The sequence below is a fragment of the Cynoglossus semilaevis genome, chromosome 10, assembly GCF_000523025.1.
Source record: "Cynoglossus semilaevis isolate Cse_v1.0 chromosome 10, Cse_v1.0, whole genome shotgun sequence".
NCBI classification, from domain to species: Eukaryota; Metazoa; Chordata; class Actinopteri; order Pleuronectiformes; family Cynoglossidae; genus Cynoglossus; species Cynoglossus semilaevis.
The window spans coordinates 12913492-12932071 of record NC_024316.1 but is presented as its reverse complement, the minus strand read 5'-3'; the positions used below and the strand labels follow the sequence as shown (position 1 = coordinate 12932071).

Genomic DNA, 18580 nt, shown 5'->3' with positions numbered 1-18580 from the left:
TTCAGTCTATTTGTATACTCTGCCAGTGCGGCTACAGTGCATTCATTCACCCCCATAAGCCCTCCTTTACTCCTCCTCTCCCACCTGCTCCTTCCTTCCCCCTGACCTCCCCATTTCCCACTGATGACAACATCTACGCAAGACTAATGATAATCCATCCTGGCTACTGGCCATGATTTGGGATCAGTTTATAAGAGAGACAGCAGGGGAATTTTCACTTATTCTTTTCCACATTCCCCATAGCGTCTTTTACTCAACTGTCTTCAGCTTTCTGAGGAAAAAGACACCAGAGGGAGCCAAGATAAAAGACACTTTAGAGAGGAGAGAAGCAGCGAGCCCACATTCTATGCTACTAATAGCACTATTTTGAAGAAAGATTTGCTCCAAGCATGAGTGGGAGGAGGAAAATGAGGTTGGTGTCATCTTGTGGAGAAATATGAATCTTTTGATTAGATTTTGACCTGCTTTAAAAAACCTAATGTTATCCTGTATGGAGGTAAATGAGCATCGGCGGTAGGCGGGAAGGGTTCATGTTGGTAAAATGAGTCCTCACAAAAGACACTCATATAACAAAATTGATTTTTAATGCTATCACGGAATGGAATAAAAAAAAAGTCATACGGCCTAGGGAAATATCATTGATGGTGCTATACTTCCCTCTAGTGGTGAGAACTGCACTGTACGTTCATTCTCAGTTAAAGATTTATTTTGAAAAAATCAAAATAAAACGGAATCCACATGTTATAAAAGGAAATGAGGGGGTGATGTAGGATGGGGTGAACTAAGGAAAGAAAATCAAATCCTATGTCAATTATTTTTAACCTCTGGTCTTACTTTCTAAAATTAGCTGCCATATATTTGTGGCAGCTTCCAGATAAAAATGTAAATAACGCTAACCTGAGTGAATGTGTTTCGTTACAGTTTGCGTGAAGACGTCACAGAAATTTTGCATGTTGGTATTAAAAATGTGTTTAAATGATTAGTCTGTGACTGAGAAGTAACTTCCTTCAGGGTGTACTCGTGACCTTCAGGTTGTACTGTGTGTATACCACCATTAGGTGTCAACGTGCAACTTCATTTTGTCCACAAATATGGCTCCCTTCGCAACAGTAAAAATGAAAGTAGGATTCTGCATAGCAACGATTAGCATTAGCCCTTTAAGTTATCCAAATATCGAGCATCAGACTTGAATCCAAAGATTATTTTACATGCAGTTCATTATATTTAGTTATAGAATGTTGATATTTGTCATTTAAGTTTTGAAAAGTAAGATCGACTGGAATACATATTTTCAGTTCGTAGTATAATTACAAATCAACACAAAGAGTTTTTTATTCTAATTTCATGTAGTCTGTGAATCCATTGAGGCAAAATCTGTTTTGTGTACGCTATATGTGTACCAGAAGAAAATATACGTCACTATACTAGTTATTATACTTGTTTTGTTTATTAAACTAAAAACCTTTTTTTATATATTTTTCTTGACTTGTTTTTTTGCAGCTGTATTTAACAACAGTGCTATTTGAGGGCTTCTGGACTGTGGACACAAATCCACCTGAGACAGCCAATCTGCATGCACTGATTTCAGTAAATATTTACACTTCCCACAGGCACCGACTTCAATTAGGGCTCCTTGTTTAGTGAACAAATAAAGTTTACACAAGTGTCAGTGTAGCACTTTAGACTTTTACCTCCGCCTCATGCTGCAGTCAACACAGAACAACACTCTCTCTTGGTTCTTTTTCTTTTATAACAGTCAAAATGATTGTCCAAACTACAGAAGTAAAATATACTTCAAAATACTTCCAGTTGTAATTGTCCACCATGGTATAATGAATAAATCAAACAGTGTTTTTACAGGGATCTGTGTGTTTGTTTTGCCCTTTATCAGGAACAGAACTTTGAGGTAAATAAACTTCCAATGCCTCTGAGAGAATGACATGTTCAAAACTTGTAATCCCTGTAGTGTGATTTCCTGTTGCACTGTGGGAAAAGGAACTCAGGTCACAGTCCATTTCCTTACGAAACAGAAATTAGAATATTCTTAGAAGTAGTATTTGTTGTTGTTCTTGTACTACTATTCTTCTTTACTTTACAAAACCCACAAACAGGCTAAAAACTTGCGCCGCCAGATAAACAGTCAACGCATGAAAATACATTATATATTATGTCATTATTTTCCATTTGTGAAGGGGCGGGGTTTGTTTAACGGTTGAATCCTTGCAACCAATGGCGTGCAGCCGCTGGAATCTTAAACCGAGATACCTTGCTGCATTCATGTGCTGCTTTAATAAAAAAAAAATCACAAACCGAGATGGATGAATCCAGCGTAATATTTGATAAGCTTACTGGTACACATGAAAAACGTCTGAGACATTGAGTTCATAAATAACGTTTTATTTAGTAGTGTTGAATACATTTCATAAGAATTACAATAAACGTATATTGTTCAAGTACAATGATATATAAATTAATTATTACCAATTTAGTTTGGTGTTTATTAGTGTGTCAGCCCTCGGTCGTTATACATCAGGTTTTATCGCTAGTTGAGGAGTAGAAGTGTATAAAACGCTTAAGAGTAGTAATACAAACGCGAATTACATTTTCCGAGTGTGAGTGAAGGCAGCAGATTGGGAGGGTCCTGCGGACGTCGCTTTAGCTTCTTGGGCGCTCACTGTGATTACAGCTGCTACAGCAAAGGAGGAAGCACGGATCCACTGAACGTTTGAGAGTACAGTCTGCGAAAGGTTAGTGAAGGCCTTTTTTTAAATTTTATACTCTTGTCAGACATCTAACCACCAAAAGTCTTTAGGACCACACGAGTCGAGTTTACAGGCTTAGGAACAAACGGATAAATCGACCTCTGTTCTCGCTGGTTAATGAGCAGCAGCAGCAACTCGGCGAGTTGAAACCTGTTACGTGTTGAGAAGTTTTCCTGTTAAAGGTGCTTCAAGAATTTCTGGAGGGTTTTACATAAAAATGTGATGGAACTCTGTCGTGAACCACGAGTAGATGTGTATTTTTTTGAAACAACAGTGAATAGATATAGTATATGCACATTTCTACACCACAAGTCCAGGCTGTGGACTTAAAAACTTTCGCTTATGTAATTTAATAATTATACCTTCTTCAACTGTAGCGTAACCTTCTCCCACGGCCCAGGGACTGACTAAAAGTTTCTCCACTATTTATCTATGGAAACCTGTTTTACTAGTATGAGTCCTTTAAATTACACTTGTCATATTCGAATAGATTTAACAGTAAACAGCAAAGCCGCCGGACTTATTGGCGAGTAACCCTGTTTTGTTTTGTTTTTTAACTTAAAGACGGTCAGTTAAGCTGTCCTCCCTATCTGCCCTAAATAGGCAACCGTGAATACATTTGTTTGACCCGAGGAAATTCCTCTCTCTAAGCCACCACACCCATGTTGTGCTGCCCGGACACTGAAGCACTGACTTTTCTCTCTGCTTTATTTTGGTATGCACTCCAATGCAGGGAAAACACAGCACTAGGTCAAGAAAACCAAAGTCAAATTTGCATAAACTATGTCATGCCTGGGCTTGGATTGATTCCCTCTGTGATAGTCTGCGAACACACTGACACTTTCTGTCTCACTGTCTCCCACTCATTTGCACAGGATGACAGACAGACATGCATGCAGAAAGTCGCTCATCTTACATGGTCTCTCTGTGTTTATCAGTGTGCATGTTTACAGACAAATGTCTGTTTTGTGTTTGTGTTGTGTATATGTTCGTCAGAACTGTATGATGTCATTGGAGCAGCACAGCTAAGTGCTGACAAAGCTGTTCTTGTTTGCAGATAGTGAGTGAACAGAAGTCCAACTGCAGGTGGCTGTGTATGGCTTTTAAATTCTAATTTGTCCTGAGTTTTATAGCCACCATCTGTTATTTACCTGATCATATTGAAGCTACTGGTATGATGTGACTGAAATTCAAACTGTCAACCAAAACGTTTTTTCCCCCAGCTACATTTATTTATACATTTTCATTTGTTTACTTCATTCAAAGATTAGTGCAAACTCACAGTGCAGTTGGAGCTATTATTTCCAACATCTTAAAGAATTTTGTTTAACCTAAACCCTGCCAGTTGGTCAATTGTCAGCTGGCTACACTGTTTGCCTGTACCAGGACTGTTGTACTTAACATTAGCAATTTGCACATAACCATTCTTTTTAGCCCATCCCACCAAGCAATGTTGGTTGAGTTCCATCCCTTTTCACCAAGCCTTCTTGGGCGCTAATGTAATTTAATTTGTCTTGTGCTTCTTCAAACTAACTCCAGGTGCATTACTGCCAACCACCAGGCTAAATTCTGTGCAACTGTTTAACCTGTGTGCCAGAAATTGGGGAACTAAAAAAATGTGATTTGATGCAAAAATAAATTGTGTTCATAGTTAATTAAACAATGTTAATGTCCAAGCCCTGATTAGAAAAACATTTTTTTTACATAAAGTGCAGATATAACGAATGTCCTATTTACTTCTAAGACTTAACCATAGGTTAAAAGTTTGAAATCAGATTTAAGCCATGCTTTTCTGTTTCAGCTGACCATGCATTTTGATAATTAAATGTTAACTGAAACAAATTCAGGGCACACAGAGGTTGCAATTTGCTGTATGTGCAACAAGTTTATGGAGGGTTTTTTTTTTTTCAAACTTGCATCTGCCTGCAATAAAACAACATTAGACCCCAAGTGGTTTCTAATGCTACTGCGAGGTCCATGCAATTATAAAGTAATAAACAAGGAAACACACATTTTCTCTGTGCTTACTGCAGAGCTTAACCTCCAGGGCAACTTTCCCGTATACACCCGCACCCTACCCTTCCTTTTAAATCAGCAAGAGAGCTAAAAAAAAGTATTGCTGTGAAACCCTACTTTAATATACTGATAAGGCAAAATATGTGAGGATCTCAAAAGAAATGAACAGAATGTCAAGGTGAAAGTGGGCACAAATGATTGGCACACTGGTGCCAGTTCTCTACAAGAACCAATTATTGGAGTTGTTCAGCCAAATTGAAAGTAGATCTAGTCAGACAATAAAATTGAACATGTTTTATAACCCAACATAATGAAATATTTACCTAGTCGTCCATCTCTATAAGATATTCCAAACTTAAATAAACAATAACTTCTCATTTAAATTCAGAAACACAATCTTCCGTGTATGTTCCATCTCCTGCATGCACGCTCTCCTTTTCTTTTGGCGGTTATGAGGTCACCTCAGAAGACAGTTGAGCGGGTCAGCACAAAAGGAAAACCATAATGGGTTAGAAACTCTCTATTTTTTTTCCACAGTAGCCAAAGGCCATACCCTGACACTGCCTCATGTCGATCCTTTGCTGGTCACTGACCTACTGAAAGCATGTGTTTTGTGCTTTCCTTCCATTCCTGCCAAGGGAAGTCCTCATATAAAACCAACTCTTATGGACAAAAGTTCTATTGTTTAGATGTTTCGCCACCTTTCAGCTCTTAGTCATGTTTTACGGTAAGCTAGTGGTTTATGAATTGTTAAAGCTATAGGTGCTTATCAGCCGAGGTGTTTAAACATAATGCCGTACAGTATCCCGTCTTAGATAAGTCGCCTGGAGGTTTTTCCGCAGAGGCCAGTAAATGCCTGATGTTTCCTTTAAGCCTGTAAACAGTGAAATGCACAGGTTAGTCTTTAGGTTGTTTGTGTTTTGTCGTCTTCCAAGGGAGGCTAACTGTACACTGCAGGGTCTACAGTACAGCAGTGTGAAGATAAAACCCTCTGACAAACGGAAATAATGAGTGGGAGAATTCCCTGTTGTAGTCTTGTCCTTTTAGAGACTTCCTAAAAAACATGAGTTTTGTTTCTAGTCAGATATGAATGGGGAACAAATTAGGGTTGCTGCTTTGACAACATGTTTGAGTCATTTCCCTGGTCTGATTTATTTTATGTTAAGCAGATGGTTATGTTTTGAAATTAATGAAAAAGGTCAATGAGAGTAAGCATGTCTGGGTTTTGGGTTCCCAAATCCCCATCCCTGACCACACACACTCTGCATGGAGCTGTGAGGCACAGATGGACTGGGTGCACTGAGGAAGTGTTTGAGTTGGTGACTCCCTCAATCTTGTGTTTGTGTGTGTGTCAGCTTCGGCTTTCAGTGGTGCTGCTTATGTGAGTGAGCAAAGAGGAATGCAGCACCCTAAGGATACGCAACATTAGCTCCCTGACGGTGACGTCACACTGCAACACAGGAAGAGAGGCAGCAAAAAGAAAGAGATGAGATGAGGACAGAGTGTGAACAAGAGCCTGGAGGAGGAGGTGATGAAGAGAGGGAGTGACTGCATTAAAAAAACGGTGGTGCATTCATGTTGGCTGCCTCCCTTGGCTCAGATTTGATGGAATGTGTGCACATTTCATAATTTCAGCCAATTCTAAAGAGTAAGGACAACTGTCTCGACAAATCCTTACGATTAACGTCAGCCAATTCTAAAGAGTAGGGACAACTGTCTCGACAAATCCTTACGAGGCTCATTCCCAAAGACAGTTACTGACTCAGATTCATTGATCTATTGATTTAATAGTCATGGAATATTAATCACCACCTTACTTATGACACTCTGGAGTATTTTCCGAGTGTATCTGTTTCAGGGCTCGTGCTCTAACCCACTCGTGTTTCAGTTGTGACACCACTTTTCTTTGCGTCCTTACAGCAGAGACTCGGCAGAGAGTGGTGGATAAAGGGATAATTCTGTGTGATATTTCTCTCTGTCCTCCTCCCTCTCTCCAAGCTGAGCTGTGCACACTGTGATAAATTGGGCTGGGGGAGTCTCACTGGCTCTGTCCTATTTTTGGGCTCCAGCTAGGTTCTCCGCTTGTAGCTGCTTCTCCAGCCTGGATCCTGAGTTGCCACTTCTGTTCTCAAGTTAAATTGGACCTTGAAAATTTGACCTTCCAATGAATTCCTCTGTTCAGGCCTGAAGCAAAAAGAGGTCCTACTTTGTTAGGACTTGTTAAAGGGGTTCTATTTCTTTCAGCCTCTAAAGTAAAGCTTAGTGAAACTGCACCAATTATTAGTCAATATTATTCTGCTAAATCTTACTATATACAAAACCACCACATTAAGAATGTAATAGAAAACTAGTATTATGTATATGCTGTATATATCATGCTAAATGCTGCATTATTGAGAGCTAACATTGAGAGTACACATTCAACTGTTTTATTTTTACCACTATAACAGGAAATAGCCCAAAGCAGCTGCTGTCCCAGCCTTGACTCACGCTGATGCTCAACTCCCATCGTCTCTCTCACTATTCTCGCACACACACACACACACACTCCACACATCTTCACTTTAGATAATTTTGTAGTAGCAATGAAGTCTCATTCTGTATTGGGTACAAATATATTTTAATGTATTGTAAAAATATATTGCCCATCCCTATTTGTTTGTAAGGTGTTTATATACTGTATATCTAATGGGTTGTTTGCTGGCACTGATGACAAGGGTTTTATTTTTAATGCAGTAGTTTTCAAAGTTTGAAGGGCGTGTACCCCAGCACGTCAGGTGAGCTGTGAGGCTACTGGAAGCGAGGCCCTCAGTGTTAGACCATCAAACCCCTGCTTTATTGTTATTATGTCAGTAAGATGTTTAACAATACATAAATATGTAAATATATAGAAACCGCAACTATTTAACAAATGGCTTTAACCAGTGTTTACAGCCATGGTCGGAAATTAATTTTGTATTTAACTGTTCTGTCCTTCACTGCATGTTTTCATAGGTCTTGGGGTGGATGCACATTAACATTTATGATGGTTTGTGTGTGTGAGAGAGAGAGAGAGAGAGAGAGAATCCAATGAATGGCTCTGTAGTAAGTACAGCTCACCGCTGCCCTCTACCTTAGATGAACCGTTGTTTATCCTCTATATTTTGTTCGCAAGTCTAAGGGAGAACTGCGGCTTATTTGAAAAAGTGTTTCTGAAGTTTGTTCAAAAATAATTGACCATCAGAAGCCATAGCTTTTAGCAGCAAAAAGAAGGATTGCTTTTATAATCAAATGGTAAAAAATCTTTTCTACACATAGTTGACCTGATGACCCCACTATGGCTGACTGCCATGGTAAAATAAACGTAGGGAAATCACTGTAGCACTTATCTGATCTTATCAGGCCTTTTGTGGACTCCAGCTCATGTCACTTGCTGTTTCTGACTAAACATACCTAAATGTCTGTGTGAGCTGACGGAGGAGAGATGTGTGTGTTATTGTTACTGAAGGCATCACATCAGGATAAGGAAGAGCATTAAGTAAAGATAATAATGGAGACCCATCTGGCAGCAACTGAAACTGTGTGTTGATGATTTCAACTTTGACCTCATTCCAAACAATTGTTAAGACCTAATAACGGTTCATCAAGATTAACAGAACTTTTATGTAACTTGCAAACAGAAAATAGAGCGAGGACTGGGGGAGTCGATCTGTGTGTGGTTAGAGGGTTGTGTGTTTGAAGTTGGGTGAGACATTCCTCATGTCTTATGTCCTTCCACATTTTTTCCACACAGGCCACATTGTTTGTGTGACTATTCAGTGACCCTTTATAGTACATAATATGGAAAGTAGTTTCTCATTTGTCATTTCAAAACTTTTTTCGCTAACATTTTGTGGAGTTTTTATGTTTGTATTTTGCTTAGGGAAAAGTACATCAAGAAAATAGTTGGTTTATTTATTTGTTTTGAGTGAGTTGACATGTTGGTGTCAAATAATTTTCCGTATAAAAGAGTACACTAAAAGGTATTAAACATGTGGATTTTTTTCTTTCAACCAATGCAGGACAGTTATCTTGTTGTTTATACCGATGCTGTTGTGATATTTTTAGATATTCTAAATTATTTTTGGCAATGTTGACCTTAATATGACCTTTTGTAAATATTAACTTGGTGATAAGAAATGCTGAGATATAGGTCAGACCACACAAAAAGTTACAAGAACCACCTGCTGCTGCAAAAAAAAAACTCAATCAGTCGAGCAAAAAGTACTGTGGTGGTCCTAATTTTTTGTGCACAAAAGAAAGACACACAGACACTCAATGTTTGTATCCTAACTTGTCAGTAATTGTGTTTTCATCAGTAGATCGGTTTATTTTTGGAACAACTTTTCATGTTGTTTTTCTCAGGTTGGTTTCAGGGATGTTGTTGATCCAGTTACACTCTCTGTGTTTACTGCATCCGTCTTATACCTGCTAAGAATAAAACAATCTTCTGAGATCGTTCGGCTCCTGTTCCCTCCTGCAGAGTCTAATGAACCAGATGGGTTAATGTGTTATAACTGATGGTGTGACTCAGAGAAATGAGGTAGAAATGAGTGTACGCTTCTGCATGTGCCAGGAATAAGAACTTTGTCCTTTTCTTCCACACACAGGCGGGGACAAATTATGCAAGAGAAGCTTTTTTTTCTTTTTCTTTTTAAATCATCCTTAGACACGTGTGAACATGGGGTTTCGCCACAGTTTTACAGCCCTGGTCTCGAAGGTTAGCTAGTGCTATGATTCTAAACCTCTCCTGTACCTGTGTCTTGTGAGAGGGCCTCTGATGTGTCTGATATGTTTTCGAGATGATTTTTGTTTTTTTTATATATCATCAGAAAGGTGCCGTGATATGTGTTGGTTATTTGTGATGCAAGGATTTGCCTATGGGTTTTTTTTTTCAATTAAAATGAATGCATTCTAGCCCTAATATATACATATGTGTATGCTGTACATACATATGTGACAGATCTGCATATGAGCAGAGCAGTGGAGAGAAATGCAACACACAGTCTGGACAGTAGATCAGCTTTTATTTTCTTTTAATTATCTCCCTGTAATTTGTTATGATAAACAAACATTTATAGTATGTTATTTAAACCGACCTAACAGTCCAAGGGTGGGTGGCCCCTGTTATATTGATTTATCATGTATTATCCTCATAGCAACAGAATATCATAACCCTTCTACAGTGCTCAGACTCAGTCCCTGCTCTTATAAAGCCTCACACAGTGTGACTCTCCTCCAGTTGCTCACGTGCTGCTTCACACAATCTGAGAGTTGTTTGACTGGAGTTTTTATTTTTTTTAAAGGGACAGGTTTCTGAGACTGGTGTGAACTCAATATCTCAGATTTAATGGGGGAAGAATTTTAGAGGAGAGATGTCCTAAAAATAACAAACCTCAAGTTGATCCTCTTTCTGAGAAAATGCAGTAGAAAAATTGTCTCTCTTATGAGAAAAATTGATAAATTTTTTGGCCAATTTCTGACTTACTTCCATTGACAGTAAGAAATTATGAAAACAATTAACCTAAAACTGCACTTAGTGACCGGTTCTCACTTTTTACTTCAACATCTGTCAAGTACTTGGTGACTGGAGTGAGGTACTAAATGAAAATGGGTTCCACGCTCTCAGCTTTCTGACAAATTAAATCCTTTGGAATAGGTCTGTGTAATAGGTGTCAATCCATCGAGTGGACTCAGCATGGACATTAAATTAAAGTTACTTGTCAAACGGCAGTTTAGTCAAACTAATTGCTGCTTTAGGGTTAGCCGACAGCAGGTATCCTGGCATAACACGACACGAAACAGCTTTGGTAATGATATGTCTGGGGGAAAAACACTGATCTCCCGTTGTTAGCTTAATTTTCCTTGAACTGGGCATGGTTGGCTGGTGATGGTGTCGAATTAGATTTGTTGTTCTGAGCAACTTTTCAGTGGCTCGCCCAGGGCTATCCTTGCTTTAAAATATATTTCACACCTAAAGTTTGTAGCTTTTCTTGATCTCTGTAAAGTACTTCCAATCTAACCACTTGTTAGCTTTAGCTTCCATGTGTGAGTTTTCTCTCCTGTTCCCAGACACATGCACTGTCTAGTTGATCGGCGCCGTGTTTTTACTGTTTTCACCATTATTCCCCCAAAACATGGTATGCTGCCACTCCCTGAGCAGGCTGCATGCTCTGAGAGAGATTGTCGTCAGTACACTGCATTATTTCATTCCTTACAAGGTCTGCAGGAATTGTCCCATTTTCCTGAAGCGTTATGGGACAGCACTGTGGTAGTGTTGTGTGTTTGTGTCCGTCCAACAGTGCTTTGGTTCTGACAACATGATGAATGGAGCAGACGCAGGCTGCTATCGCACAGAGCAGGTGGAGCTCAGAGACAAACTCACACCACTCTGACCTGATTTAATGTTGAAAAATTGAACACCTGTCTTTTTATGGTTGTGCTGGAAAAATGGCGGTGTTTGTGGTGAGAATGGGTAAATCATTGTAAATTCCTGTTGCCCCAAATCATGTTCTGGGACATCCGAGGTGTCACATTCGGCTTTTTAAGAAATCTCCGATCTGTGGTTACACATTTTTTAAGTTTAGTTGTGGGAGATTTTTTTTTTCCAATGCATTATGTAGTCTCTTGAATAATTTAAAATCTATTCATAGATCTCTTTAACTGTACTTTTCAGACTATAAGTAATTTTTCTGTAATTTGGCTGACTTGTATGGTCAAATTATCTTTGGCCACAAGAGGGCAACGTCTACACTCCTGAGTCGCTGCTACTAAACAACTGAATTTTGATAATTTTCTGAATACATTTTAAAAATAAAAATGTAACAAAAATGAATGAAAATGCATAATTGCTTCAAAAATTTGAAGTGTTTATTTATGATTAATACTCATCATAAAGAATGAAAGAATGTGTTTTGCTACGTTAACCATTGATCATAAGCAACATACGTTTCTTTATCTTTTCATTACATCAACCATTGATTAAAACCAACATACTATAATAATACATTTCTGAAATCTGTGTGGGCTGCAAAGACACTGTCAGTGGGACAAATAAGGGGTTTAAAAATAATAACCATTATTGTTGTTATTATTATTATTATTACAACGCAACGTGTGTGCAGCACAATGTTCTGGAGTTTCCTCTCACTGCTTTTCCAGTCCAGTGCTGAACTCTTATCCTGACTGTTTTGAACCTCACCATCATGACATAGTCAAGGAAAAGGAAGTAGGCGCGGCTCAGAAGCGGTTTTATCTTTTTTTTAAAAAAGTGCTTACTCCATGTGTAGTTCACTGTGGTTGTCAAAAGTCTGTATAAAAAATGTCTTCTGTTTTACTTTATATTGTCAATATGAACTTAGTATGACATTGATTGTATATATAGATTCTACAATTTTTTCCCAGTAAATTATTTCTAGGAGAATAATTATAATTTTTATGTAAAGTCCATTCAGAAAAATATATTTTGTGAACTGACTTGAATTAACCGTGTTATTTTAAATGCACGTCCTGTCGACTGTTAGTTCCCACAGACTAACTGAAGTGTTTTCTGGTTGTAGATGGCAGCCATCAGGAAGAAGTTGGTGATTGTTGGTGATGGTGCCTGTGGGAAAACCTGTCTCCTCATTGTCTTCAGTAAGGACCAGTTTCCAGAGGTCTACGTCCCCACTGTGTTTGAGAACTACATCGCTGACATTGAGGTCGATGGCAAACAGGTACTGTCTCCTTTAATACTATGATTGTTTTATTCCATAACGAAATCCAAATCCCTGATGGTCAACGTGTGTTTCTGTGGTTTAATTAGGGCTGTAAATAAAACAGTTAACAAGTTTGGATTTCAGAATCTGATCATGTGATTGTCCGTTGTTAACTCAATAACACTGTTGCAGTGTGATGTCAACGAGCACGAAGTCACAGTGGCAGTTCAGTAATACAACACTGAGTAACTTGTAGGTTTTTTTTTGTTTTTTGCTGTATCATATTATAGTTGTTACAGTAGTTAAAATATAAGGGTTTTTTTTGTTTTTTGCTGTATCGTATTATAGTTGTTACTGACGGCTTCTGTACAAACAAATGTTCACTGTGATCATTGTCCATTTTATTCTTATTAAGCTGCAAAACCTCCTGACAACAGGAACAGGATCCTGTGTACTCTCTCACTCTCTCTGTCTTTCTCTCTTCATGACTAATGTCCTACTTCCTGTTTCCTGAGGCACAGAGCCTGGTGTTGGTCTTCTGGGTTGTTTGACTCCCCTCATTACTGTAACATCAGTCAGGGGTCACAGTTTAACCCGCCGCCCACTCCGGGTCTTTGGTTTTATTTATTCATCTAAAAGAACACAAACTGAAAGACCAAACGTTTAGACAGCGGTGTTGGTTAAAATAGTCTGTAGAAACTACTGACTTCTGAGAGACACCTTGTGGCGAACAGAATTATGACAACGGATTTAGATCCTGGAGTTTGTCATGTCGTCGTGTGGAACATTACATGTGTACAACTGTGACATGTTTTCTTTTAATGTGCCCACATCACGCTGAGATCAGAAGCTGCCAGATTTGTTTCCAATTCTTTAAAAACACATTAAAATCAAAATGATGTGGACAATTTTTGCAGAATATTTTTGTAATCCATTTCCCAGCAGTGCAGCAGCAGCTGCCAGTTTTCCAGTTCCACCAGTAGTGTAGATCAAAATCAACAAGACAGTGAATACACCAGGATTACAGTCGCTGGTGTTTTATAGGAACTTCCAAAGTGAAAAAGAGAAACAGGACAAACGTGTGAGACTGTGACAAGTTTAGGTCAGATTAAAATGTTCCTCCACTTAGCTTAGCCCATTTTATTTTTGCAAGGTATTGTTTTATGTGGAGCAGGTCAGGCACTGAGGGACTGTTGACAGTTTTGATTAACGGTACAAGACAATGTGGAAGCCACTCTGACCTCTGGGTGGGTTTTTTTGTTGTTTTTTTTATCCTGATCAGTGGAGGAATTGGGACATTTTTCATGTCCTGAAATTTATTTTTATATTGTGGTGCATTATATCCATATTTTCAAATCAATATTTAAAAGTAGCACAGCAGACATAAATGTGTGGACAATAAGAATGTAAATACTTGAACAAAGATTTATGAGATGTCGATTTATGAGATGTCGATCATGAAAGTAAAAATTGAACAAAGATTTATGAGATGTCGATCATGAAAGTAGTTGAAAAATAATTATAAGGTGACTGATTTGATGACAGGTAGTTAAAAAGAAAACAGAAAACGTGAAAAAAATATACCAAAAGAGACTTGAAGGAAGATATAGTGACAAATTAAGATTAAGTTTTGATTTTGATTTTAGTAAAACATAAGGTAGGTCGTTTGTTAAAACTTCACATCATTTATTCTGTATTCTCCCTCGCTCCACCAGGTGGAGTTAGCCTTGTGGGATACGGCAGGTCAAGAGGACTACGATCGACTCAGGCCTCTCTCTTACCCTGACACTGACGTCATCCTCATGTGCTTCTCCATAGACAGTCCTGACAGTTTAGGTAAGACGTCTTCACTGCTGTGTGCTATCTTGGAGTCTCATTATAAAAATCCTTTCAAAGTCTTACAAAAGCCTAAACATAAGAATGAGGATTTTATTCTTGTAATGTTTTTAATTAGTATCATTTTTTCCAATTCTAACGAATGCCTCTGGGAACAGAACCAGCAGTGTTTTTGATTGGGTTCTAGCATCTTGATGAATTTCTGCAAAAAAAAAAAATCAGTTCCAAAGGCATCTAACCTGGTACTAATAGGATGTACCTGATGATGATGATAACGTTATAATGAATCAGAGGTCGTGGTATTTTTACTACACAAAGCACAACACACTCACTGCCAAAGTCACACTGAGGCAGAAATCTAAAGATGAACATCCTGGAGTTTAAAGTTTTTTGGACCTGTAGTTCATTTTTATTTTTCACATTTTCATCTGTCAGTACAGGGAACCAGAAATTCTTTTTCTAAAGTGCATTTCAAACTCAGAGCAGCAGCAGTGATGACTCTCATTTTATGTGTTGTTTCACTGAAACTTTTCCTTCAGAGGTGCAGAGTGTGGAAAATGACACAGTTGAAACGGTGTTTTCTCGAGTGTGTGATTAAGTTATTGGTATTCACATTTCTGCTGCTGCCTCCCAGACAAACATTACTGACTTCACGTTATGGTTTCTTATTCTGATAATTAAAAAAAGTCATAGATGCTTGACGCGCAAATGTTTGAATTATTAATCTGGAAACGAGAACTGAAACTTAATTTCTATAAGTTGATAAAGAAATTGAATTGTCATGTCATAGTTAATTTCATTAATTTTCATATCTACATTTCCAAATTGTGCAGATGAAAGGCAGCGTATTTTGCAGATTAGTGCATTTCACAGAAATAAAGCTGCGGCAAAAATTGCAATTATACACGCAAGTCTGTGTATACATATATATATGTATATGTGTATATTTGCATGTACATCTATTACTATACATACATACACATATATGTACATACATATACACTCATACATACATACTCTAAATACATACATTTACACATACAGTTTATACATGTGTATGTGTGTATATATGTATGTACATATAGTACTATATATATATATTGCTATACATACATACACATATGTACATAAATATATATACACTCGTACATCTCTATACAGCATGTGTAAAAGAGGGAGACAAGACTGGAAGTACAAATATCAAACATAACAAAGAATAAAGGTCGAGGCCTCAGATGTTTTTTCCAACATAAACTCTCCCTCCAGAACAAACAGCCCTGAAGTCTGGTCCAGACTGCAGGGCTCCTGACCTCTCTGTTTATTTCTGTCCAGTGACAGGGGAAATGACACAGTTCTCTAAACCATGTCCTTGTAAGGAAAGAACTCACTCTGCAGTCAACTCAAATAGTTTATTTTCCTTTCATAATTCCAGAGAACATTCCTGAGAAATGGACACCTGAAGTAAAACACTTTTGTCCCAACGTTCCAATCATCCTTGTGGGCAACAAGAAGGACCTGAGGAATGATGAACACACACGCAGAGAGCTGGCCAAGATGAAACAGGTGTGTGTTTCTGTCCACCTTTACCCTCTGTGTACGAACACTTCAGTCATTTAACACATTGAACACATTGACCTCCAGGAGCCGGTCAAGTCTGAGGAGGGCAGAGACATGGCCAACCGCATCAATGCCTTTGGTTACCTGGAGTGTTCCGCCAAAACTAAGGACGGCGTGCGGGAAGTGTTTGAGATGGCCACTAGAGCGGCGCTGCAGGTCCGCAAGCGTAAAAAGAGGGGAGGCTGTCAGGTGCTGTGAGAAGTCAGGAGTTTGACTCAACAACTGAGGCAGAACTCCGGCCCACCCAGATCAACATTAGGAAAAAAAAAAAAAAACCTTCCATTCAGGGGCGTTTGTGGACAACACTTAATTTCACTAAGACGCCACAGGCAGGTGTAGAGACGGACACAGATCTTTAAAAGCTAAACTTTTCTTTTTTTTTTTTAATTTGTCTACTTTGCTACTCTCACTCTGTTTGCTTTCCTACAACTTTCCGTGTGTGTGTCTATAAATGTATGTTTATATTTAAATATGCAGTTACTTTACAAACACATACAGCCCTGCGTCTATGTGGTTGTACATGTTTACGGACACTGGTAGTTTAGCTGTCAGTGTGGAACACCTGCTGCTCTTAAAACCCTGCACACACCACTCCACCTCCGTACACACCAGCTTCAGTCAGCATCCGTCGTCTAACGATACACCCCGTGAGTCCTGCTTCTTCAAGTGCTGAGTCTGCACATTTGTTATTGGTCTGTTTCTAACCCCAAAAAAAGGAATACATTTAGTCACGTTCTCGCTGCGTCCCCTACATAAAGGAAAAAAAGAAAAGCAAGAGAGTTTTGTAACGGTGACTAACACTGAAGACAGTGGTCAGCAGCAGTGGACAGAGAGACACTGTCCCACTGGCACTGAAAGACCAACTTCAACAACTTCACCACAAAAACCCTCCGCCCCACACAAACTAGTCTGCTCTCTTTGGCACATCCATCTTCAGAGTCCAGTTCATCTAGTAAAATACTTCAGTTTGTGAAGTTAGGAAAAATTCTGTAGTAAACACTTTAGCTTTAGTGATAAATAATAAACACTAATTCAACATTTTAGGAATATTACTACAATATTACTTTTTGGCACCCCACTTTAAATGGGTATGTCGAGTCCGTCCTTGTGGACACTTCTACAGCATTTCATTGAACAATAATCGTTTGCCCACTCTGGAACCAATTTTATAAAAAATGTGGATTTGAAAGTCATTTACATTTGCTAGACCGCCTTGCAATAGCTCTGTGCCCTTTCAGGATGCCTATCCCCACTTTGAGAACCAGATCTAAAAGCACCTTGAAATGTCTGTGGCTAAACACTTATTTTTTATAGAGATGGAAACTGAGACATGATGAACAAAAATGACCAAAAGCACATCCTGCAGTGGAACTGACCTGAGGTGTTTTCCACAATGATGGCCGCTGTAGCCCCCTGACTCCATGTTAAATCAGAAGAAGCCCCTGATCGCACAGTAGGTCTGTACTCACTGGTCACAGCCATGGTGTAAAACGATGAGATGGCTGCAGGTTCATATTGGACCTGCATCCATGTTCAAAGAGAACATGTGGATGATGAAACTGCTTTACTAATAAGAGTGGGATGTGTGTAATATTTGGATGAGATAAACACTAATAAAGTATTTTTGAAATGCTATGAATTGGCTGTCTTTAATGAAACGCATCTAAATGCGCTGCTACATTTCCATCAGCAAATTCAGGAAGGTCATTTTTTACCTTTTTATTTCTTCAATAGAAGTAAATGATCAGCCACAATTTCTGCCTCTTAGGTTTTGGCTTTTTTTTATGCCAACACTTCACATCCAAACCTGTTAACATGTTGTTAACCTGTTATCGGTTTGGTCATTTAGTCTTACGATTCATCTGTCACAAGTTTTTTTTTAAATGCTTATGTATAAAATGTATTTTAAAAGGTTTTTTTTTTTTTTTATTGAAGGGTTTTGAATCACAATCAGTAAGGAGCTGGCCGGAGTGATGGCCATGTTAAATTACTACAGAAAAAAAAAGAATACTGTCAAAGTGAACTTTTCGTCAAACCTTTTTTGACCAAAAATGTCATGAAAACTTAACATTTTGACAGGAAATTTTATAAATTAAAATTTCAAAAAATGTTCTCTAAACACCCTAATTCGACGAGAAACATGCAGGAAAAGATAACATTTTTTAAAATAATTTTACAGGAATTCTCATCAAAACGTTTTGGTTTTTGACCAAAAATTGCATGAAAAGTTCACATTTTGACAGAACCTTTTATAAAAAAAAATTGTTCTCTGAATGTCATAATTTGATGAGAAACAGAGAGAGAGAGAGAAAAAGATACCATTTTGAAAAATAATTTTACATGATTTTTGTCAATTTATTTTAGTTTTTAACCAAAAATGACACAAAGTTCACATTTTGACAAAACATTTCATAAAAAATTGCAATATATATATTGTTCTCTAACTGCCCTAATTTTATGAGAAACATACAGAAAAACATACAATTATGAAAAAAAATTACATTATTTTTGTCAATTCTTTTTAGTTTTTGATAAAAAATGACAAAAAAGTTAACATTTTGACAGAAGGTTTTATAGAAATATTGTTCTAAAAATTCTAAAAATGTTTACTAAAATGCAAGATTATGTCCTAAA

At 38.0% G+C, this 18580-nt stretch overlaps 1 protein-coding gene across 1 annotated transcript; it reads left to right on the top strand.

Annotated features, from left to right (window-relative positions):
• The first annotated feature begins 2591 nt into the window (after positions 1-2591).
• LOC103385138 (rho-related GTP-binding protein RhoA-D) lies at positions 2592-17581 on the top strand. The gene is made up of 5 exons (XM_008318922.3): positions 2592-2747; positions 12356-12511; positions 14209-14329; positions 15762-15892; positions 15971-17581. Exons 2-5 carry the CDS (start codon positions 12356-12358, stop codon positions 16142-16144), a joined length of 582 nt encoding a protein of 193 aa, XP_008317144.1. The 5' UTR covers positions 2592-2747; the 3' UTR covers positions 16145-17581.
• Positions 17582-18580: the final 999 nt, after the last annotated feature.

Excerpts from the sequence above, each read along its gene's own strand:
- LOC103385138 (XM_008318922.3), top strand. The coding sequence starts at position 12,356 with ATGGCAGCCATCAGGAAGAAGTTGGTGATTGTTGGTGATGGTGCCTGT. Across the intron at positions 12,512-14,208 it reads TTGAGGTCGATGGCAAACAG|GTGGAGTTAGCCTTGTGGGA; the intron begins GTACTGTCTCCT and ends TCGCTCCACCAG. Across the intron at positions 14,330-15,761 it reads AGACAGTCCTGACAGTTTAG|AGAACATTCCTGAGAAATGG; the intron begins GTAAGACGTCTT and ends TCATAATTCCAG.